General features: G+C 48.0%; 1 protein-coding gene across 1 annotated transcript in view; it reads left to right on the plus strand.

Annotated features, from left to right (window-relative positions):
• The window catches only part of LOC138489261 (unconventional myosin-X-like), a 788,454-nt gene that overhangs the window by 463,233 nt on the left and 300,874 nt on the right, over positions 1–24,347 (plus strand). Inside the window, exon 16 of the mRNA XM_069616957.1 lies at positions 22,641–22,709. Within this exon, the coding sequence (XP_069473058.1) occupies positions 22,641–22,709 (69 nt within the window). The remainder of the gene's footprint in view (positions 1–22,640; positions 22,710–24,347) is intronic.

A 24,347-nucleotide genomic window follows, 5' to 3' on the forward strand; every position in this document is an offset into this window, starting at 1 on the left:
TTGATCAGGCCATGGTGGGATTTGGTAGAAAAGTGTACCCCACTCTTCACCTTCTCCTTATCTCTCTCTCTCTCTCTCTCTTTCTCTCTCCTTCTCTCCTTCTCTCCTTCTCTCCTTTCTCTCCTTTCTCTCCTTCTCTCCTTCTCTCCTTCTCTCCTTCTCTCCTTCTCTCTTTCTCTCTTTCTCTCTTTCTCTCTTTCTCTCCTTCTCTTTCTCTCCTTCTCTCCTTCTCTCCTTCTCTCCTTCTCTCCTTCTCTCCTTCTCTCCTTCTCTCCTTCTCTCCTTCTCTCCTTCTCTCCTTCTCTCCTTCTCTCCTTCTCTCCTTCTCTCCTTCTCTCCTTCTCTCCTTCTCTCCTTCTCTCTGGGTTCACATAGTCTCCTTTTCCCACACAGTATGATCCTATTCTGTCCTTCCTATATCCTGGAGCAGTCTTGCCATCTCATCACCCCGCCTGCCTGTCTAATTCTTCCTGTTTCAAATTGGTCCTACAGGCCCGCTATTCTGTCCGATGGTCCTTGGCGAATATCTTCCTTTGTCCTTCTGGTCGTTGAAGGTTTAGGCATTTCCCCCTCTCTATGTTCTGGTGTCTCTCTATCCTGCCAGTCCATGACATTCTCCCTCCTTCTCCACAGGCTATCCTCCTCGCTTCACTTCTCTCCTTTCCGAGGGACTCGTCTCGCCTTGTCCTCCAGGTTCTCCCTCTCTACAGGCTCTGCAATTATTTCTGGTATTTTTCTTTCTAGCCTTTCTCCAGCTGTTGAACAAGGTCTCGCCCCAAACTGTTATCTACTATAGTCTCATGCTCTGGTTCCATCTGACTTCTTGGAGTCTCTTTCGTTCTTACTGTAGCCAACTTGCTCATCTATCTCAGTAAACCGGTCTCTTCCACTCTCCTTCTTCTAACACTGTCTAATTCCATCTGCTTGATATAATTCACTTGTTATCTCCCTGGTAGCCCCCACCGAGCTGTTGTCCGATTCTTTCTCTTCGCAGAGCATTCCCCTGTTTTCGGTCTCGCAGTCGTTGCCACTGTGTCTGTTACTAAATACCTTCCCTCTCCGCCCCATATTCACTAACAGCTTTCACCCTCCTCAAATGGCAATAAACATCTCTTTATACATATCAGTTCTATATTTTACGTAATAACCATCCCCCGATAGCTTACTCCCTTGATCTTCTCAGGTTAATTTGTTTCCAGCTCCAGTTCAGACTTTACACCAGTTTCTGTCTTCACAGAACTTTCCCTCTCCTCAAACCTCAATCCCATTTAAAGCGTTCCAGATCCATACCTTTCTTTATCATTAAATCTGACATTTTCGAAGTTTCAGCTTTTATTTCCATTTCCAGTTCCAAAACTGTTTTCCTTTGTTAAAGCTGTTCTGTTCAGTTCACTACTTTTCCTGCACTCAGAGGGGAACACACTTCTTTTCTGCACATACAAATCTCCCTTTTTAAATGTCCCCACAATTCTCTCCCATTACGACGCACTGGTCCCTCTGTTATGGGCTCTTTCTCTCGCTCTGCTTTTGTAGGCCAATTCTTCCTTCTTGGGCTCTGGCTGGAACTCCAGGCCTTCTCCTGGCAGCTTTTCCAAGGAATGACGCCTTCTGTTGGCTGCTTTTTAGAGGGGTTTTCTCCCTCCCCTTGGGGGTTGTCCAAGCACTTGCCTGCACCTGTACTGCAGGGGTTGCACATTCTCCTGATTGGGTCATGTGCCCAGGGTGATATCATGTGTCGGGAGGCCGGGCTAAGGGCATAAGACGGCTGGCGGCCATTTTGGTATCTGTACTGTGTTGTATAGTGGCAGGGATTGCTGTCTGCTTCTTGGTGTTTGTGTGTTGAGCAGTATTTTCTGCATTTTACCATGGGTATGCAGACCTCTATCCCAAAAATGAGGGGTCTGCAGTCCCGAAAAGTCAGTTTATCCAAACTCGGGATCTGCAACGACTCCATAAAGGTTTGTGCTGCAGGCTTTCAGTGACTTGGGGACACCAGCAGGTGGGTCCTGAGAGGAACATTTCCAAGACATGGGGACTCAATACACTCCCCATTTTCTTGAGAGTATTTGCCTGATTTTAGGGAGTAGAAGTTCCACTATAGGAGCCTGATCAAGGATACAAATGTTCCAAGTTGTGTAGAAAGGCCTAAATGGGCAGGACTTTCCTCAATGGAGCAACACACTTCTGTCAGGAAGGTATGCTGCTTGTGATGTGCCTAGGACCTCCTGCCCTCATGCCCTTTTTAGCGTTATCTACCTAAGACTTGAACACATTCCAGATTTTCATCCTGGTTACAATGCAATTGGGTGTTGATCATTGGCAGACCTCTACTATCCTATCATGGGAGACAGCAGTCTTGCTCTTCTGGAGAGCTAGGCCAGGTGCTCCAGGACAGCAGGAGCACATAGGACCAATATCCTTTGGCATTGAGGACCCCTTTACTGACTCGCTTTAATTCTATAGCCTCTTTCAGATTGCAGTGTCGGGGACCAGCAGCCAGGATGACTCACTCAGGGTAGCAATGACTTGGAAATGGCGTTTACTGCGGAGCAGAAGGGTCACGTTTCCTTCCACAAGGACATATCTGGTGCAAGCTTCTCAAAGTCAGTTTTGGAACTGTTCCCCCCCTACCCTCCCCCACGTCCAAATGGGGTCTTGGCACCTCAGTATGCCCAAGACGTGGAAGCCCATGAAACGTTACCTGCAAGGCATGTGAACAGCAATGCCATGAACACTTTGGTGGAACCCTTTTGATTCTTTGAGCCATTCAAATTAGGCACAGTTGCTATGCCTATAAGGTGGGGTGACAGGTAGTTCCCGTGGGAACTGTGAAGGCATTGTGAAGCAAGATGCAGACAACAGACTTCAAACAAAAATCTTTTATCAACTCAAAATGTCAGGATGGTAGAAGGCCCAAATTGCCCTATTTTAAGGTGGGATTCCCTATGTAAAGAAACTAAGGATAGTCCGAGTCAGGAAGTTCAACTTAAGTCTGGCTGTGTCCAAAACCTATCCTGGCCCTCACACCTAAAGCTAAACAATGTGTAGCGATGTCAATAATGAAAGAAATAGTGTTGAAAAGAATGTTCTGAGCTCCTTCCAGCTCGTCGCTTAACCTTCAGCTCCCCTTCCCCAAGTTTAAGAAGGTTCTGTCAAAGTATTGGGGTTTCAAACAGTTCCACAAAATACCTTCAGGGTTCCCTTCCCCAAGTTCAAACAGGCACCTTGTACTTGTTCTCAATCCCTCAAAGTACAAGATCAAGTTTATACTGCTTTCGTTTTCTACCAGTTCATCAGGTTGCTTTCCCTTGGCTTGCTTCAAAACATGTTTATCTTTTCACAGCTGGTGCCCCTTGGACAAGTGCAGCTATGGGACCGCACAGTCCACCCACTACAGGTCATGCACCTAGGAGCCCTAGCCTCTCCTGCCCACACAGGTTCTTCTGTGTTTGTATCTGTATCAGGATTCGCACTAAACAACCTTCTTATCTTCTCACAGTTTGGGCTCCCTGTTCCAGGGGCTGTTGTTGGGCAGCGCGGTCCACCCATTACAGGTTGCGCAACCAGGAACCATAGGTTCTCCTTGGTAGCCTTTTGGCTTTGACACAATGCTCCATAACTCCTTTGCCAGTCGTTGGCCTTGTCGCACTGAATTCCTGCTTACATTTCACTTTATGATTTACTTTTTCCACCACTTTGTTCTTGTGTTCACTTTTTTCCCATCTCTGCTTTCTTTCGTGATTCATACAGTTTTATATTTGGCTTTCAAACAGACAGCATCTGTAGTGCATGCATATTTGTCATAGGATCATAGCTTTGCCCATTTGATATTCAATCTGCACCATCTTTCATCTTGCCTCTTGCAGGTTAAATGGCTTTTAATATTTTCTCCAATTCTGTTTCTCATGTACATACATTTCATTCATTCAACTTCCATTTCGGGTTTCCCTTCCAGCCCAAGGAGTACCCCAGGTCGAGTGGCTTCCCTCTGCACTCACTGGTCCTTGGTGACTCCACCTGGCAGCTGTGCACCTTGCTTCCGCTTTCATCTGCATGTCTTGTTTCGTTCGCGGGCCCCACTCGCAACACGGCAGCTCCACTTCCCTGCTGTGGATGCTGCCGGTCTCTTGCTGTGTTCGTGAGCCGTGCTCGCACTTCGGATTCACTCGGCAGCTCTGTTTCTCTTCTGCGGACGCTGTCGGTCACTCGCCCTCCTCTCACTATGCTCGCCGCTCCAACGGCACGCCTTGGACCACTGAGGTCTACCCAATTGTGGTTCTTTGTAGCCCATTGATTCGAGGGCTACAGAGTCCATTGGGGTCTCCTTAAACTGGCGTCCTGTCTCCCCTGGTCCCACCCCGGGGGCCGCCTCGCAAACGTGTTTCCCTGCTGGTTTAGTCTCCCATACTGCTGGTCTCCTCCCTTCTCATACAACAGCAACCACTCAACAGGTTGCAGGTGTGAATTCCAAAATGTAATTGCCTGGTTGCAATTCGTGAAGATCTTGGGACATGCCTGATGCTTACAGCACTCTGCAGGCTTCTTCATCGTCTCGGTACTAGAGTGGTGAAATGTGTTACTCATGTTCATTACTCCTAGTCGCCTCTTCCTTGTCCCAGTACTGTCCTAGGGAAATTGTGGGAAAATGAGGGGAGATGTTTGACAATAACCCCAAAACGCTAGAAGAGGATTAGGGTGGTTTTCAGAAGGGAACGGGGATACCATGTCTTGCCTGTTGGTACCCCACTCCCCCCAAGAACCCTCCACCCAGGTGATCCTCCCTTGCTTCTCCACCCCCAGGGTCAGGATCCAAAAGCAATGGCCTTTCCCTGGCCACCTGAGAAGAGGATCCAAGGGAGGTAGGAGTGAGGATATCCTCAGTTTTTTCAAGGAACCTGGGCAGTAACAAGGATTTGGACCATGTGCAAGTTCACTGGGGGAGGGGAGGGAGTGGGGGGTGTTCTTACATGTGCCAGGGAACCACCTCCTGTGAATGTTTTGCTAGCTGTACTTACAGGCCAGATATATGAAAGAATGTAGGCTTCTGTTTTGTCCAATGTGTGGGGTACTGCGTGCTCCAGTCGCGTTAGGCCTCAGAAACTTCTCACACTTGTCCCTGAAGGCATTTCCTTCTGGCGTTCGTTTGCATGCTGCTCATCTTGTATTACTATCAGCATGTTGCTGAAAAGTGGGATTTATTACTATTTTTTTAGGTTAACAGAGGCTCAATTGTTTGAATGTTGTCTGGAAATGTTTGGCTTCACGGCAGTGGGCGCACCATGGGATGTTCTTGCGGTTGGCACAGTAAATGCCATGGCAGAGTTGCCCACAACAGCTGCACGTGTTTGACTCCAAGAAAGATGTTCTTACAGCGTGCACGGCCCGTCTCTCCACCAGCACAGCCCTCACTGCCCTTTCATTTGGTAATGGGTGTAGCGTGTCCACTTCAATTCCTTTCTTTTGCTTGCAGTACATAGGAGATATTTCGCTTTAAGCAGAGGTGTTGCTGTGGTGTGGGGGCTGAGGGGGCTATAGCCCTGGGTCTTTGGTTGTAGCCCCGGATAGAAGCTCAGGTGCTACAACCAAAAAGCTAGCTAGCCCCGAGTCCCACCAGTCCAGACATTAGCGTAGCCCGGGATCTTTTCCAGACCTAGCAACACCCCTGGCGTTAAGAGTGCCCCCGTGCCATTTCACGGATAAAGCGCCCGACTCAAACCCTTAACGACGGAGACCATCCATGCTAATGCTCTCGTGCCAGTTTGTGGCCCCGCCATTGTATGTTGCATCAGTGTTGGATTCTGCACAGGGCACAGATCAAGCGGCTCTTTTTAGGAGTGGTTTGACTTACACAGCGGACAGTGGCAGAGCCAGGATGGGGGCAGAGGGGGTGACTGCCCACCCTGGCTCCACCCTGGTGCCCAGTGCATTACCAGTGCACCCCTCAGCCTCCCGCTGATACCCTATTGTCTGCCCCACCCGCCAGGCACCAGAAGCTGCCTCTGCTACTGACCGCCGGCCATCCCTGGTTCTATGCCATAAACACAAAAAGCCTTTTTATTGAGAATGTGCTCGCTGTGCCCTTATATGCATTTTTCTTTTGGAGTATTATTTTTGTAGCCCTTTTTTTACCAGATGACCCCAGAGTGTGGTGGTAGCCAAGTGACCCCAAAGCGGGTTAGGAGTACTTCACGCCCCAGTTGGACTAAATAGCGAGAACACCCTGGTTCATGTGTACTACCCGAGACCCCATCGAGGGGAAATCAACAAAAGGAGTGGAGAACCGATTATAATTTCTGGGAAGTGAGTCCAGAGCAGCACCTGCAGTGGCGTCTTCAGGAAGCAACTTTAGGGGGCTGCAGGCAAAAGTAGGGGGGCCTCCTATAAAAGGGCTATTGCTATGCTTTCCCAAACTGACATGGGCCCCAGACCTGGCATCCTTCCCCCTCACCACCCAGAACCCAGGCCCTATACCTGACAACCTGCTTGCCTGCCACCAGAAGCCAGGCCCCATACATGGCATCCTGCCTCCCTAGCGCCAGAACCCCAGCGCTATGCCTGGCATCCTGCCTCGTTACCGCCAGATTCCAGACCCCTTACCTGGCATCCTTCTACCCCCACCATGCAGAGCCCAGGCCCCTGGCATACTGCCTCCCCAGAGCCCAGGGGCCAGAATGCAAGCCCCATTCCTGGCATCGACATCTGCCCCTCCCGCCCCCATCACCTAGAACCCAAGCATCACACCAGACATGCAACCTCGCTAGCCCACGCCCCATACCTGGCATCCTGCATCCTTAACAACCAGAGGCCAGAACGCAAGCTGCATACCTGGCATAATGCCTCCCCACTACCATAACCCAGGCCCGTACCTGGCATAATGCCTCCCCACTACCATAGCCCAGGCCCGTACCTGGCATCCTGCCTCCCCACTACCATAACCCAGGCCCGTACCTGGCATCCTGCCTCCCCACTACCATAACCCAGGCCCGTACCTGGCATCCTGCCTCCCCACTACCATAACCCAGGCCCGTACATGGCAACCCACCTCCCCACCAGCATAGCCCAGGCTCCATATCTGCCCTTCTGCTGCCCCACCACCACAACCCAAGACCCATACCTGGAATATTGCCTCCTCAACAGCCAGAGGACAGAACACAAGCCCCAAACCCACCATCCTTTCCCCCACAACACCAGAGCCCAAGCCCCATAATGATGTTTTCCATTGATATAAGCAAATAACTAACTGTGATTTCTGCTCCCAGTTCTTATCAGGTGGTCTGTTGAGCAATGTATGGCGACAGTAACTACCTGAAAATCATTCTACACCCCCCTCAGCATACAACTCCTCTTCACATACAACCTCTCACTGAGTCAATATGGATTACACAATAGAATGCATTCCATACATAGCACACATACCTACCACAGATACACCAACACAGCTCCCCACACTCCTTGGACACCACAAGGACAGGCACAATAATCACATAAACCATGTATGTTACCATCCTGGAGCGCACACTAACCACTGCTCCAGACAGCACACAAAATATATATAAATCTTGCACATCACAGAGAATCCTACCTTTTCAGATCGTGCACACATCCACGTTGCAACAAACCAACCTCCCGCTGCTTCTGCATTAGTCTCCTACCCCACCTCTTGAAGATCCTGAAAATCCAAGAACCCTTGAGGATGGTGGACTGTACTATACAAAACTCAATAACATAGCATAACAGTGGATAGCAAAACGATTCACTCAGTCTCCCGTGAGGCCATACTATGGATGGCCAATGCCATTTTGGTCACTGGCAGCGATAGCGGAGGAAATCATTGTTGGCTCTGCTGAGGTCAGCCCACTATACATGAAGGCGATTACATTATTTGCCCAGGATCACACGCTTTGGGTTAAAATCCCAGTTTTCCTGTTTAACCAATCTACAGTTTAGGCATTTGAACACATAACTTTCAAGCTCACCCTGCTGCAAATATGTACATTTTGGATGTCAAAAGTATTTCAAAGCCTAAAATACTACAATACTACTGCATGATAGAGCTGAGTGCTCAAGTTTCCCATGGCCATGTGCAAGAAGGCGTCCCAGTCCTGTTTATGCAATTCCCAGAATCCAGAGGGAGGGGGGGGCAGGACTGGGTGGTCTTCTCATGCCTGGCCACTGGAAACTTGAGAGTTCTGATAGTTTAATTGCAAATTGCACATATCTCAAATTAAAGTGACCTTACAATATAGAAATCCGTAGTGAAACATGTTGGGCCAAAAAAATATTGTAGTTTTATTTTCCACATCGTGAAAGGAAAAAAAGAAGTCTCAGAATGCAAAAAAAATTCAAGTCTGAAAAAAAACTTCCTTTAACACAACTACACTTTTCTCACTTTAGAAATCACTAAAAAAGGTTTTGTAGTAAATTCACTAGGATAATAGTTACATTTGTCACGAACCCCCAGCTTGTTGTGCAACCTTTTAAGAACATTTAACTCTGCAGATGAAACGATCCTTTTCCCATGTTAAATAGTAGTAGACTTAATTACTAACTCTGAAAAAGTAAGCTTTCTTGTGTAACTTTAAATATCTTGTAAGTGTACACCCATGTACTAGGTAAGCCAGCTGTTAGGAATCTCTCAGATGGAACACAGAAACCAGCAGATGAGACGTAAGACAAAGGACTAATTGCTGGAGATTAAGGCCACAAAAAAGGACAGGCCTGTATGCAGGCCAGTCAAGGAACTCTGTGCAACTGCAAGATGTAATGGGCTTTGCTGTAAAGTCAGCAAGCCCACTTTAAGCAGACTTGGCCAAACTCCCAGGGCAGGTCTTCACTCGTCCCTGGTGGGTGGGTGGGTGGATGGCACACAGGGAGGCACAACATTTTGGAGGGGAGGCCAGTGCCCCCCCTGGCTCTACCCTAGCGATGCCACTGAGCACCTGGAAGAGAACCTTCAAGCCTCAGCAACCCCACGGGTATCCAAGTCCCGGGACTGGTGTAAAGTCTGGTCAAATCCAAAGAAGGAAGAAAGACATTGGCTTGGAGCATGTCAGGTTTCACCATCTCCCCACTCCCTTCAACGCCCCTCAACTTCTCCGCTTTTACATCCATCTTTATGCGACACCCCGATTTACACACACATTCCCTTTGCCAACCTTCTTTTTCTTAATGGTTAGCTCGGAATGGTGAGATTCTCAATAACATTTTCAAATTGGTGACGATACTTGGCTCAGCTGCCTCCATTTCTTCGGAACTTCTAATATGCAGCCTGTTTGGCTTCGCCACCTCGCGTTCTTATGCATCCTGCTAGACCACTGACACTCCACACCATTCTAACACCAAGTTGGGGGGCCTTTTGACGCTTTGGCGCAAATTGTTTCAGTGATAATCCTGGTTGGTGCGTACATTTAGCCATTTGTTTTATTTTCTCAGATGGGTTCATAGCTACACTTCCTCTCCAGATGTATTCCTCTTGGTTTCACTTGTCCAGGTGCTGAGCTTATTCATGTGGGACTAGTCAGCCCTTGCCTGCTCGGCCCTCACCAATACAGCTCAAATTTGGAAATATCCTGTCCACCATTTTGGGGTCAGGCACAGAGTCCTGGACGTGTAGCGATACAGCATTCCTAATGAATACACTGAAAGTTAATGTATTCACTCTCTGCATGTATGCATGGATTTTGTAGGGATGATGTGCCCTTTTCTCATGTATAGAGAATCTTTCATCTAGGCCTGCTCTGTGGCTCACACCAGGCTTTGCGTAGCTACAGTGCGTTTGTCACAAAGCCACACTCCATTGGTTTATCCCCAGTCGGGGGTCTGGTGTTATTTGTATTTTCCCTTTATATTCTGGTTCGTACTCACTCCATAATTCTTCATGCTTAAATGACTCTGGTTTTGTCGGCCCGGTCGCATTGTAGGTAGCAGCAAGAGATGCTGGGTACCACAAGTGGCGTCTTCTAGGGGAGGGCAATTCGCCGAAGGGTGGACTCTTTACCATATTTGGTGCTGTGACGAATTCCGGGACCCCCATTGGGACTAAAGAGGTGAGTCTGCGAAGCTTAACATCCCCTAGGGGACAGAGCAAGCAAAATCCCACTGGGGGCGAACCCTCTATCTGGGGACAGGCAGGGAAATGTATCATCCTCCCTCATCCCACGATTCTAATAGCTATGTTTGTTATATGGAAAATGATGTGTGTAATGACTTGCCTCTTTGTAGACCAAAGGCTGTGATGGTGTCTGGCCTCTTTCAAGCACTGTTGACTACACCGGATGGAGAATGGGATGGAGTCCCACCCCCTCACTGCAAGGGAATATATATATATCTGAGGGAGGTTTGTGTTGTGAACGTTTTGGAACACTTCACTTGAGGGGTGTAATGGACAAGGATTCCTAAAATATATTTGCTTACCACTTGATTGGAACCGTGCATTGGGCAAGAAGCCCAGAGACATTTGATGGTACCAGTATTGAAACGATGCTTTACGCGGGAAGTCCTCTTCAAATCTAGAGAGACATTTCAGTGGGGGTCAGAAACCAGCCCCCTTTTTCATTTGGGTAAAAGACCCTTCTGGCATCCAATGTTAGGTTATTTTCCTTTACAGTGGTAGGGACAGGAATTGGGCTAGGATAGGTTGTCAGACGGCAGACAGACTTTATTTTGTATGACATCCTGACGTGCACCCTTTTTAACGCTTATCTTTCATTCAGCGTAGGGACTAGAATAGAAGCGATATGATAAGATGTTTGGTACCTCAATGAAACGTGTGCTTCTAAGCATGTTGTCCGTCTCCTGATTCTGACTGACCACTGTGTAGACCTTGTCAAGGAAGTTGGTTGTGCCGCATTAACAACCAAGCCGCGTAGATGCGCCAAATGAAGTCTGCCACCGTACAATTCGCAACCCAAATTTGTATGTAACCGCTTGGGACCCTGAAAGAAACGAATGGGGCAATATAAGCCACTTGGCTGCAGTTACTGGCAAGGCTGGAATTCGGGAACTCCTAACGGCAACCGTGGGCCTTCCACAATCTCCCTGTGTCTATTGCATGTGCTTGGAAGTGAGGGTCCAATTTGTAGAGGATGATATCAAGCCCCCTCCAGCTCTGACCTGCAGGCAGGAAGAGCAACCATCTTAACCTTGGCTAAATCTCTCCCTGCGTTGGATAATGAAGAATTGCTCTTCAGCTGAAAGTGCATGGGAAGAAGGAAAGCGCACTCAAGTCAGTCTATAGCTTGTGGTGTGGGGCGCCCAAATAAACCAGAAAACCGTTGGTCTGACCAGGACACCGATGAGCGACAAGAGTCAAGTGTTTGAAAAGACCTTGACTTGGAACCCTACATGTCCGGGTTTCACGCAGGAGTGCTATAATGTTCCAGATTAACTTTTGCTTTAATACATGTCCCCTTTGTATAGATAAAGGGGTTTGATCGGGAGGGGAACCTAAGGATCATAAAGGTCAATGTGCCTATCTTTCGTTGGATTCACATATGGACTGTACGATGGCCATTGATTGTATTTTTCTTTATACATATGGAAGGACAGTGTTCCTACACCATACAATGGATCCATTTGATGGAAAGCAGTGAGCTTCTTACAGTGGGGTGAGTGACACTCTAACCAGGTTGTGGAGGGGAGTAAATGGAAAAGTCAGCGGGGACAAATCATGGGTGGACATACATAGGCTAAGGACAAGCAACATTAGACGTTTGTAAGTGCAGGTAGGGGGTACGGCCAGCCGTGCCAGGGATGTGACCATGGTGGAAGCGGTGCTAGAGTGGAGGCCAAGGAAGTGAGGTACGGAGGCAGATTAGAGGCGAGGGGAAAAATGTTAACTTGAAGGCAGATGAAAAGTACGTTAAGAGGATAACGCTGAGGCGAGGAGGTACGCTTTCAGTTTGGCTTTAAACAAATCTGTGTGGACTGTTTCTTGGATGGCCAGGGGAAGTGATTTCCATGCAAGTAGAGCAAGAAGAGAAAAAGAGCAGAAGCGAATGTAGCACAGGTAGGACAAGGTGCCACAAGCGGGGAGTAGGTGTAAATTGAGGTGGTTCTGGTTGCGAAGTTAATGATCTTTTTGAGAGGACCAAGCATAGTTGGGTGGACCGAAGTGGATGCTGGCACAGTAGTCCAGTTTAGAGAAGACGAGTGATTATGGGATGCTTGGCAGTGTTGAATGGAATGAGGTGACGGATTTTCCTACTATTTAGGAGGTCGAGGCGAGCCGCCATTGCTGTTTCGGTGATGAAAGTAGAGCAGGCGTGAGAATGGTCATAGATGACGCTGATGTTTCTAGCAGAAGAGTAGTAGGGAAGAGGGTCAGGTGAGAAGCGGATATTGTGAGGAGTCAGAAATGAAAGGCAGACACAAAGGTATGTTAGTCTCTAAATTAGACATTTTTATTTAACAAAGTTGGGTTGGAAAAACCCATCTCTAGCGCTGGTCTTATGAGGATTCTCCCTGCCCGAAAACTAAAACTTAGGATCTGCCTGTGTCGCGTAGTCAATAACTTTAATATCCGCCCTTGTGTCCAGACATTCTAAGCTGACCCTCACACAAGAAACAAAACAACACAAAGTGCATGGAAATGTCTTTGAGTTGATTTTAGCAAAAACAATGTTTACAAACAAAATTATAGGGATGGCTCCAACAAAAAGGGGGTTCCAAGGAGAGACCCTTGGATCCAGAGGGTGGTTCCCTTCCCCTGGGATTTTAGGTAGGAGGGCAAAATACTGTCCCTTTGTGTAAAGTGTCTGTTTATATGACAGTTTCTTTGTGTCTTTGGAATTGAATTCACAAAGTTCTTGTGCAAACTATAAATTCCATAGCCGTCTTTATTTTAGCTTTAAACAAAAACAACTTTCTTTGGTTTCAAACAATGAATTCCATATTCTTTCTTGAACTCTTCTCGTTACTTTTGCACATTGCCTGGCATGCTTCCCTGCCAGGACTCCTTCTATGGGGGTTTTCTGATCCCCTGGTATACTCCCCTGCCAGGTATCTTCCCCCAATGTCAAACTCCTTTATAGAACTTCAGGAGCCTGGTTTTCCTGCTTGCCAGAACTTCTGCAAAAGCTCACAAGGTGAGGGTTTTCCTTTCTCACCCTCGTTTACCTCTCCTGGACTTTGCTTTCCAACTGCCTGGTGTATTCCTTTACCAGGAATTCTGCACAAGTTCACAAGGTGAGGGTTTCCCTTTCTACCCCTCTTTTCCTCTCTCGGGCATTGCTTCCCAATTACCTGGTATATTCATCTGTCAGGACTTCTGCAAGAGTTCAAAAGGTGAGGGTTTAACTTTCTCCCCCCCCTTTTTTTACCCCTCATGGGCTTTGCTTCCCAATTGCCTGGACTTCCTATTTTCTTCACCATTCTTGTCACTGTACCACAATAACATATACCCTGAGGTCGTTGGTATATTTGCCCATGGTAGTACCTGCTTCAAATCTCCCCCACTTTGACATCTCATACATCCTTGCTTGCCTGAGGCTTGTTGTGACATTTTGTTTTGGTTACTTTCAATAGTTCTTATTGGCGTTTGAACTTGTGTTGTTCCTTGATTGTATTTAAACAAGCTTTGTGCTTTTTTGTCATTTGTAACTTCATACAGTTCAAGCATTTGCTGGTGGGTGCGTTGTAATGTCTCAGGGTCCCCCGCTGTTTAGTCAGACTCACTGGGTCTTCTTTGCGTCTCCCAACTTACTTGTGCTTCACAGTGCTGTCTCTTTCCTGTCGGGAATGTGCAGACACTCTGTTAAACGTCTAACGCAGCTATGCAAGCAACTGGCGTTGCTGCGGTCGTGTACCCTGGAGTTTCTGCGCGGCACCTCCAAAACTTTCCTCTCTCCGCACTCTGCTTTCCGTCTCGCCACACCGGTCGGGATACCTTGCGGTCAGGAGTCTCAGCACGGGATTCCTCGTCCCTTCCTGCACAGTTCTCTTTGTCATTGCCTCTGCCATTTTTTTATGTCCTGCTTCTTTTAGATCTAGCAAAACTAGTCTGTGCATTAGACATTAGACTTCAGACCTCTCTTGATCTGCATAAACTCTTTTCTCCTCTTCTTCATCTCAGTACTTGAGAGTTTATGGGAGTTGAAATCCATAGATGTTACTGGATTACTTGGATGTGGTTGTTCAAAGGTTTTCCATAAAGACGCATCAAAACCATAAGATGTTATATATGAGTTGTGTGTGTTTAGTCATAAATGGGGGGGTTTTATTAGAGTGATTGAGGGAAAGTCTTCTGAATTTCACCACATGATGGAGTTGTAAGATAACAAGCCCTTAAGGACCCAGGTATTTTATAGTCTTCTGGTGGGAAGGATGGGTGCTCATCTGAAGCGCCCCCTCCACTTTTGAATAAGGCAGAGGACTGGGAGTTTGCAGTAGGAGCTCGGGGAGGGTGCAGGAGGGTGTCCATAGAAACCTTAATATGGGGAGGTTGGTGCAGGTTTTCCCCCCTGGTATACATGGGGAACAAAATGCCATCTTGGATAAGAGCAGCCATATTATAATCGAGGCCAAGTGTTGCGCTGCAGTTAGGGCTGTAGGCCCTAAGGCATTCAAGGGGAAGTAGGTGATTGCATGCGAGAATAGGTCGTAGCATGGGCACCTGTGAGAAAGGCCAGAGCTGCAGAGACTCGTAGACCTTCCATTGGCTCATGTTGCCAGTGTTTGTATCCCAGAAAGAATGTGCCCCCGTCCCCCCAAGGGCACAAGGGTGTTGAGAGCTCTCTGTAAAAAGCGATCCCACGAGGAGGGCACGAGCCTCTGACCTTCCCAGTTTCAACTTCAAGAAGTAGCAATCGGATGCCCCCATCCCAAGACCCAGGGCATTCCAAAGTACCAGTCCACCCCAGACAACCGACCATAAAACTGTTGGGCCCACGATCGATCAAAAAAGATCAGAAAGCAGGGACCAGTTGCCTTCACCATAGGTCATGTGATTTGTGCTGTGAGGAATAAAACAACATAGCCAAAAAGAGGTTGGGAAGCTTTGGGGCGGGTGCCAATGTGTCTGGAATCTAACTGTAGTTAGTTAGAAGCGATGCCTCAAAGTATTCTCTTACCCTATGTTTGCAGTACCAGGTGTACGTTGGGTCAGAGATAGAGAATGTATTGTTTTTTATTTTCCTAACGAGTAATCAATCGTAACTGCTGATGCGCGAGGAGGAGCCCACATGGAAGAATATGGGTGGTCGGGGGTCGGGGATGTGACCAATGGCCTGTCATCCCATATGGAGCAGGTAGCCTATGTATAGGATCGCACAGTCGAATTTGTACTGTATGTAAATTTCATCACGGATGACACTGTGTCTTTATAAACTACTGCTCATACTAATTTTCGAAGAATACTCCACGGCAACAAAGCTCTTTGCTGGCAAGCTCTATTTTTGTGGAAATTAAACTTTGTTCTCCTTGCAAGAGGTATGCTGGGCTTTTTTTCCCTTGTGGGTTGTATTTTTTTCTGGTGAGAGCGTTGAGGGGCTTCTCTGCATTTCCTCAAGGGAAATGGGGGAATACCTCACCTCATCCAATGAGTTACCACCTCCCTCGAACAGCTGTCTCCTCCCATGTGATCCTTTCCTATACAGCCGTCCCCAGGTTCCAGATCAGGCAATCATTGTCGTCCCTTGGTGGCACAGGAGCAGGTCACTGTGGGGAACTCTGTGATGATGCCACCTGATTCATCACAATAAGCAGGGGAAGAGATGAGCAAGAGAGCTAGAAGTAGATGTATCAGAGAGGGTGAGAGAAAGAGCAAGAAATTGGCAGAGAAGAAGAGTAACTCTGTTTTGGTAAAGTTTGACATCAGAGAGTGTGAAGCCACCCACCATTTAATGGCAGAGCACCAGTTGGAAATGTTGATGGCTCAGAGGAGATTTCAGGAAAAAGAAGATGATTTGGGTCTTATCTGCAAAGAGTTGGTACGAGAACCCAAAGGCTGAGATGAGTGCCCCAAGAGCAGAGGGATAGAGTGTATAGAGGAGCTAACCCAAATCGGAGCATTCTGGAACACAACAGTTAAAGGAGTGCGTTGAGAGGTGGTGGTGTTCCAGGACACAGAGAATTTGCAAGGTGCCAGGTAGGATTCAATTCAGGAGGGAGTTTGATCGCGAATCCCAAACAGAGAAAGAGTACTATGGAGATCAGAGTGATGTACAGCGTCAAAGGCAGGGTACAGGTCAAGGAGAATTAGGATAGACAATAGGTTAGGAATCTTAGCAGAGATGATGAAGTTGGAGAACTTCCTGGGGGCAGTTTCCATGGAGTGGCGGGAGCAGAAACCTACTTGTAGTTGGTCTCAAGTATTGTGGATGTCTAAGAAATGTGTAAGATGCTTGAACACAACCCTTTCTAGCACGTTTGAGTAGTGTGGAAGGAGACACACACAGCACACGTTAGATTGTAGGTTACAAAGGATGACTGTGGCCCTTTTGAAAATAGAAGGAAAGCAAACTGAGTCGAAGGACAGGCTGAAGAGTTCAGCGAAGGTGAGAGGCGTTAAAGGGGCAATAGGCTTGACTAGCTGAGGGGTAAGACCATCTGATGGGGTTAGCCTTCATCAGTAGAGACTGGACTCCCTTAAAGTGAGAGATGAAGGCTTAGGATGATGGTAGAATAGACTGTGTAGAATGTACGAGGAGGGAATGTGAGGAAGGCCATGAGAGAGTCTGTAAATTTGGAAATTTTTGCAGCGAAGCATTCTGCTAGGTCATTAGCTGTCAGAGCGAGTTGATGGCCGTAGGCTTAGGAGGAGTGAGTTTAGGGTGCCCTGTAGTCTGCAAGGATTGTTGGAGTGAGAGTCGATGAGGGTGAGGTAGAAATCTGTTTTTTCTCTTTTAAGGGAGGACTTGAGAGAGTTAAGGGCAAAAAGGTAGAGTTGCAGTCCTCATGCGAGTGGGTACACCTCCATTTGTGCAGCAGCTGACACGTGTGTGCGGAGAGAGCATATCAATGGGTGCCCCATGGCTGAGGATGCTGAGACTTGGTGATGAAAGTTAGCAGCGGGAAGTGAGGGGAGGAGTCGTCCTATCATAGTGATTGAAAGCTAGAGAAGGCTGCATTAGTGGAAGAGGCATCAGGCATGAAGGAGGAGAGTGAGAACGGTATGTCGGAGAGAAAGGGGGCATGGCAGAAGGGGTACATTTCCTTTTAGTAATATTTGATGCAATTGGTGAGGAGAGGTCAGAGGGTGGAAAGAGATGGTGGCAGAAACAATGGGCTGATTAGCTCAGGATGGTGTGACAGCCGTATTAGTGGCTGAGCGAGAGGAGGAGAAGAATAAGAGATCCAAAGAGTTACCCTTGGTGTGGGTAGTTAGGTTATGGATGGAGTAGAGAGTGAGGTCATTAAGAAAGACTGAAGTTCAGATTTCTGAGAAGTGGTTGGAGAAGGAAGGTTAAAGTCACCAAAGAGAATGAGGTGATGTTTTGTGGAAAGAGAATCAAGCTGCCCAAATTAATCAAGAATGGTCCAGTTGAACCAGGAGGGCGATAGATGGAGATGATGTGAACCAAGTGTGGTTGAGCGATAGTAGAGATGGTGAATTCAAAAGAGGTAGAGGTAGGAGAGGACATGGCATTGGAGATTTGTGAGGCATTGAGGCACGGTGTAGGTCTTCGACGCCTCCACCTCCTATTTGTGGAGAGTGAATGGAGGATAGTCCGGAGTCATGTAGGGCCGCCAGAGTGGCAGTGTCGGATGGAGAAATCCAGGTTTCAGTGCTAGACTTGAGCTTTATGATAGGGATAGAAAAGGAGGAAGTTGTAGCATGTTTGGAGAAAGCGTAGAGAGAGGGTGAGTAAGAGCAGAAGCAAATGCATTAAAGGAGAGTACTGCAGTGTGGAGAGACCGTAAAGTAATTAGCAAGCTAGGAGTAGTCACAGGTGTAGAAGGGAGGAAGGCAAACGCAAAGGTTCATAGGCGAAGAGGCTGGTCATTGACTGGTTTCACTCTTTACTGATGTGCCCTAGGACGCTCCTAGGGAGTTCAGATAAGACGTCACACGCTCTTGTCACCTGATGGCCTAGTCTATCAGTGATTGGTCTCTGATTTTGTTCCTGGTGTTGCTGGTATGAGACGTTTTCTTCCCGATTGGTGTCCCCTGAAGATTCACTTATGGTCTTTTGCTAGAGAGTGGGCTGACTCAAGATGGCTGCAGGAAGTGAAATCACTGAACCAAGATGGCCACAGGAAACTGTGAATCCGATTCCAAAACTTGAGTCTGATTTCACACAATGGCGCCTGGTGTTTCTTTTCTTATTATTCCTTTCTGATCTACGCTGTATAGTTTGCTTTCTGAATCCCTGAAGCATAGGGATGAAATTGTAAAATGTGGACCTAAGTTGGAGGAAATGTATATAGTTCCTGGTATACTTAACCTTATTATGTGTCTCCGATTTTTTAATTGCATGTTTTTTCTACTGTTCTGATGATGCGACCATTCTGTGGGTCGATGGTTGTCTTGCTTTCCATTTTATATTCTCTTTTTACAAAGCATTTCAATCTCTTCCACAGAATTCCTCTTTATTAAACTTTGATTTGCTATTGGGAACGTGTGAAATAATTGTGCGCTTTTATACAAGCAGTATTTCTGGAATACTGTATTACTACTATACACACATCTCTACTGGTGCGCTTTCACACAATGGTGACTGTCGATTAACCTGATCTTCGCTGCTGGTCTGTTGCTTGCTATTGTGATACAAAAATGAAATGGAATTGACCAACACAGTGGTGGCTCTCCATGCGTGTCGGGCTGACTGCTAAGGTGATTTCCTGTGTCTATGGGGCCTTGCGGCCCTCACTTTCTAAGGGGGGTGCCATTTACACTGGGTTGGCTGCCGCAGCACCTGTACCCAGAGCTTGTTAGGGACTCTGTCTGCCTACTGGGCAGCTGAGAAGCTGCAGTGAGCTTGCGAGTGGGCAACCCATACTCTGTGGGTTATACCAGTCGCTGCCTCGCTTGCCCTCTAATACTTCCGAACTCCCCCTCCCCTCCACCCAGAGGCGTTGCTAGGGGGGGGCTAAGGGGGCTATAGCCCCTGGTCTTTTGGTTCTAGCCCCGGATAGAATCTCAGGAGCTACAACCAAAAGGCTAGCTAGCCCCCAGTCTCGACAGTTCCGACATAAGCGTAGCCCCGGGTCTTTTCCAGACCTACCAACTCCCCTGCCTCCACCACACTGTTTGGGGTGTATTTCTATGGCCCACTATTTCTGGTAATCTGACTGCTGCATAAGGAAATACTAGACGCACCATTGGTATTACTTGACCCGTCACCTTTGCCCCTTGCACTTGACGCATAGCTACATGGTCGCCATGTTTGCTCTTGCCATGATTCTCTTTGTGTCCCACCCCTTTGTTTGAAGTGTTATCTTGTTTCGCCCCGCCCCCCGAAGCTTCTTCTGAGAGGCGGTTTCCTGCTTTCAGGACACTTTCTATGAAAACCTATTTTTGAATGTCGCTCCGGAACTTTCCAGGCTCGGGTCGTGGCCTTTGGTTGTAGGAGTGCACTTCCGCTAGGAACGCACCCCAGTGTGCCGCGTTGAGTCGGTTACAGAATGGGAATGTTTCATCCCCCTTGCCTCTCCCAAACTATTTAGGGATTGCGAGTTCAACCGTGTGCAGGTTTGTCAGCCTGTCCATGAGCAGGCAGCATGCATGCTTCTTGGGATGAGGACCTCCTGGGGGTCTCGAGTCAGCAGAGAGGGGTGGCGGGTGCGGATACAGTCTCTGCTTTTCTGGTGGGGGGGTCTTCTTATACCCCCAGTGGGGCTGCTTTTAAAACGCGTTGAATCTAGGCAGTCCCCCGCGGTGTCAATAAACAGCAACTATGGCCCCATTGCCAGGGATGCCACAACTACACGCAGTCTGCAGGGGCGGGGTGCATGTCTTTGGACCAGCCCTGCCCACACAACAATGCTTTACGGTGTTTTCATGAAACCTATAGGTAGCTCAAAGGAACTGTGTAGGACACTGGTGGGAATTTAAAAGCAATACTGTGATCTGCATAAGAATGCACGACGCCCACAGATGCATTGAATGCTTGTAAAATATCATTTTTGTCTACGATCTTCTAAGATTCTGATAATATCCTTATAAGAATATAAACAGGAAATGACGCAGGCAGAGCAGGATGTAGGCTTGAATTATATCCGATTTGTTGGTTATTTCTAGAGGCAAAAGCGTGGTCTGCTTCCTTCCTGATCAGCTCAGGTGCTGGTGCCAGTGGTCGAAGTGGTCGGGAGCGGTGCTCCTATACTTCTTTTAATTAGGTTTTACCGTTCCTATACTTTTATTTTAAAAAGAAACCGTTCCGGAACGGTTTCGTTTTAAAATAAAAGTGTAGGAAGAAGTTGAAACTTGCACTTTCAGTGCACTGCACAGGAGGTTTTCTTAAACAGCAGGCACATGTGTTTTGGGTTTTTTATTTTGCATGGGGGGGGTGGCAATGAGGTCTGTGGGGAGCGGGGCAGGCCAGTAGGGAACATAGTTCCACTACTTCTTTTCGTACACTTCGACCACTGCTGGAGGCAGGAACTTTGAGGTGCATGGTATAGGGTTCTATTAGACCCCAAAAGCCTACCCTACTGTGCTTCTCCGCACCGCCAAGCAGTGCGTCCTGCGGCTGCGTTCCCAGGCAACGGGACTGCCGGCGTTTCTCTTATGTCCAGGGTATGTGTGGGTGCCTACAGCAGGGAGCTATGCAACACCCATAATAGAATGCACCGGCTCCGAAAACATACTCGCACCCCTTTTCCTGATAGCTTGTTCGTCTGCAGTTGGTCTTTTCCCAACCAAGAAAATGTACTCCTTGGGTTGCCCTTTCAGGGAACCCTGCAGCTGGCACATCCAGCTGTGTCTGCCTACAGTGTCGCGGATTTCCTTCAGTGATGCCGGATGGCTCAAGAGTGCTGGCCCTTATGGGGGGAATAAGGGAACATCCCCCACCTCCACTCAGTGTAGGAAGGCCCTAGCACCTTTTCTGCAGCACAGATCGTGACATAGAACGTCTCTGCCATGTTTTATTGACATAACCTGGGCATCTGTCCATCTTTGTACCAAAACCTCTGCTCGTTCTCTTTGTCCCTTTCGGTATCCCCCCAGTAAGGTGCATAAAAAAGGTAGCAGATTTATTTTCACACCACAATGAACTCAAAATACTACAAACTTTGTGAAAATAGTTCTGAAGGTACGGCGACTGCTCCGTGTCCAAAACTTGCTTCCCCCTTTCCGAACCAAGTCCACAGTAGACCAAAGCTCCCCCAACCATTCGTGTCTGAGCCCCGCCTGCCCTTGCAGGTGTTCCTGGGCTGGGGGAATGCTGTTTATTCGGGGGAAGCTGAGCCCTCATTGCTACCACCAGCGCCCCTGCCACTTAGGCCCCCAAGAAGTGCTGGTCCCGAGAAGGGTGAAGACACTTCCGGCTTTCCCATGGCTCATTCAGAGTCTGTATCTTGCCATTGGTCGCCAAAACACTGCCTCGCCGTTCTGCGACATCAACGGCCAGGCATTGCCATTCTGCCGCTCTCCATGCTGGGTGGGCGAGTGGAAAACAAAAACCAGGTCCTTCGGTGCGGCGGATGTCCTGCTGTTCAAAATGGATTCTCATGCAGCAGGACGCCCGCCGGCTTATGTGCAGCCTGGCACGCCCGTTTCCATTGTTGCCTTTCACAGGCATTTCTTAGGTTTGGTGCACTTCACGCTCCTCAGGCTGCATCCAGCCCACTTCCCCCTTAACGGGGGGGGGGGGGGGGGGGGGGGAGAGAACACTGCCCACGTTATTAGGGCGCCTCCTCGAATTCTTCACGTTGTCACCTACACTCTTTCTGTCCTTGCATCAATTTTTACGTTTAGAGGCACATAACCCACTAGAAGGCTATGTTACAAAAGTATACAATACTCATTCAGATTACCCATCAGTAATCCTTACTTCCTGTTTATGCAAAGCACTTGGCTGCATAAATCTGTATGTATGTAGCCAGAATGTAGACGTATACAGTAAGGGCAAAAGAACCCTCTTTTTTGGTGGGTCCATGACCATGCTTGTGTACTGCCTTATTATTAGCAGTACATAAAATCACAGTCACTTGAATTGTACTAACCCACTGAAATATGTACAAAGTATTGTGATCTATATACAATACCTCTTTGTGCCCAGGACGGCATATGTCATTATCTTAAATACTCTTTTGTCGGATGTGAACTAATACATTTCAGAACTTAACTGTCTGCACTTTTTCTGGAAGAGCACACTGATACTCAGTATCCAAAGCTCCACTGCACTTTTTAAGACAACCCACCTTAGCGTCACTGACAAGGGTAGCCTTTGACCCCTTTTTTGGATATATTTGCCAGAATGTAGACTCCATTGTCTGTTGTTGGACACTTTCAGGCCTAGCTTTGGTGTTCGGTTTCCTACTTGCTTTGAAGGGGGTGAATGAGGAAATGGCCTACATGAAATGGCCTTTTGCACAGTAATACCCCCCCCCCTCTTCTGGACAGATTGGGTTGCCACCACATGACGATGGACCAGTGAGTGATGTGTTCTTCTGACTTCTGTGGTGTGTGGAATGCTGCGCTCCTTGGTCTTCTCTCATTGGGCGCTGAATAATGATCTCCCCCGCTGTTGTTTTAGGGTAACCACTACTACGTGAAGCCCAGGGTGACGGACCACCAGTTTGGCATCAAGCACTACGCTGGAGAGGTATGTATGGAGTGGGGTTGATCCACAGGAGGGGTTGCAGGGTTAGGGGAGGAAGGGGTGATTTTACAGAGGATGTGTTGGGTCTATGCAGCGGTGTGGCTGGGCTGAAGTCCTCTGTCCGCTCCGCCGCCAGGAGACATTAATGATAGATCTGTGTGCATGTCGGAGGAAGATCTTCTCCTGAATGACGGCTGCTTTTGCCAATAAGAGTGAGGAGTGGGGAGGGACCGCCTCCACCCTGTCAGTGACTACGAGCATTCAGGTGCCATTGAGAAGAACTGGCACATCTGGCTGAGCAAGAACCAAACATCTCAAGCATGAGGCCTTCACGTCTTCATTCATGCGTGACTAACTCAAGGCCACTCCTCACTCCGCGTGACTGCATGTTCAGGTTAAAGTCCAACAGTGGATGCTCGCTCTTGAGTGCGAGTCTTTGCATGCTGATATCAACCTTGGCAGAGTCTTGATGGGGTAGATGGCATTGGAGGTCTCTGAAGTTGATTCTATATACAGCCATGCACCTGCTTCTGTCCAACGTATGCTTCCATGTGATTAGCTGGTGCCTGGCACTGAAGGTCCTCTCCTCTGTGGTGTATGGATGTATTCACAGCCATAGACCTGGCACTGAAAGTACTCACTGGAGCATTATTGTATATGGAGAGATGTAGACTGCACTTTTGGCCCTCTGTGGCATATGATTGTATGTGCAGGGTTAGATCTGGCCCCGGTGCTGGTCTCTGATGAATGAAGGTATATGCACACACATACCTGGCACTGGTTGCCATGTCTTGTGTATGATTGTATATGCAGGGACAGTAGCCTGACACTGGCAGTGCTCACTGGTGTGTGATTCTGTAAGCCAGCATGTATCTGGCACTGGTGGTCCTCTCTGGTGTGTGGTTCTGTAAGCCAGCATATATCTGGCACTGGTGGTCCTCTCTGGTGTGTGATTCTGTAAACCAGCATATATCTGGCACTGGTGGTCCTCTCTGGTGTGTGATTCTGTAAACCAGCATATATCTGGCACTGGTGGTCCTCTCTGGTGTGTGGTTCTGTAAACCAGCATATATCTTGCACTGGTGGTCCTCTCTGGTGTGTGGTTCTGTAAGCCAGCATATATCTGGCACTGGTGGTCCTCTCTGGTGTGTGGTTCTGTAAAACAGCATATATCTGGCACTGGTGGTCCTCTCTGATGTGTGGTTCTGTAAGCCAGCATATATCTGGCACTGGTGGTCCTCTGGTGTGTGAATGTATATGATGGTGTATATCTGGCACTGGTGGTCCTCTCTGATGTGTGGTTCTGTAAGACAGCATATATCTGGCACTGGTGGCCCTCTCTGAAGTGTGGTTCTGTAAGCCAGCATATATCTGGCACTGGTGGTCCTCTCTGATGTGTGGTTCTGTAAGCCAGCATATATATGGCACTGGTGGCCCTCTCTGAAGTGTGGTTCTGTAAACCAGCATATATCTGGCACTGGTGGTCCTCTGGTGTGTGGTTATGTAAACCAGCATATATCTTGCACTGGTGGTCCTCTCTGGTGTGTGGTTCTGTAAGCCAGCATATATCTGGTACTGGTGGTCCTCTCTGGTGTGTGGTTCTGTAAGCCAGCATATATCTGGCACTGGTGGTCCTCTCTG

Source organism: Ambystoma mexicanum, chromosome 9 (assembly GCF_040938575.1).
Source record: "Ambystoma mexicanum isolate Mex_15411 chromosome 9, UKY_AmexF1_1, whole genome shotgun sequence".
NCBI classification, from domain to species: domain Eukaryota; kingdom Metazoa; phylum Chordata; class Amphibia; order Caudata; family Ambystomatidae; genus Ambystoma; species Ambystoma mexicanum.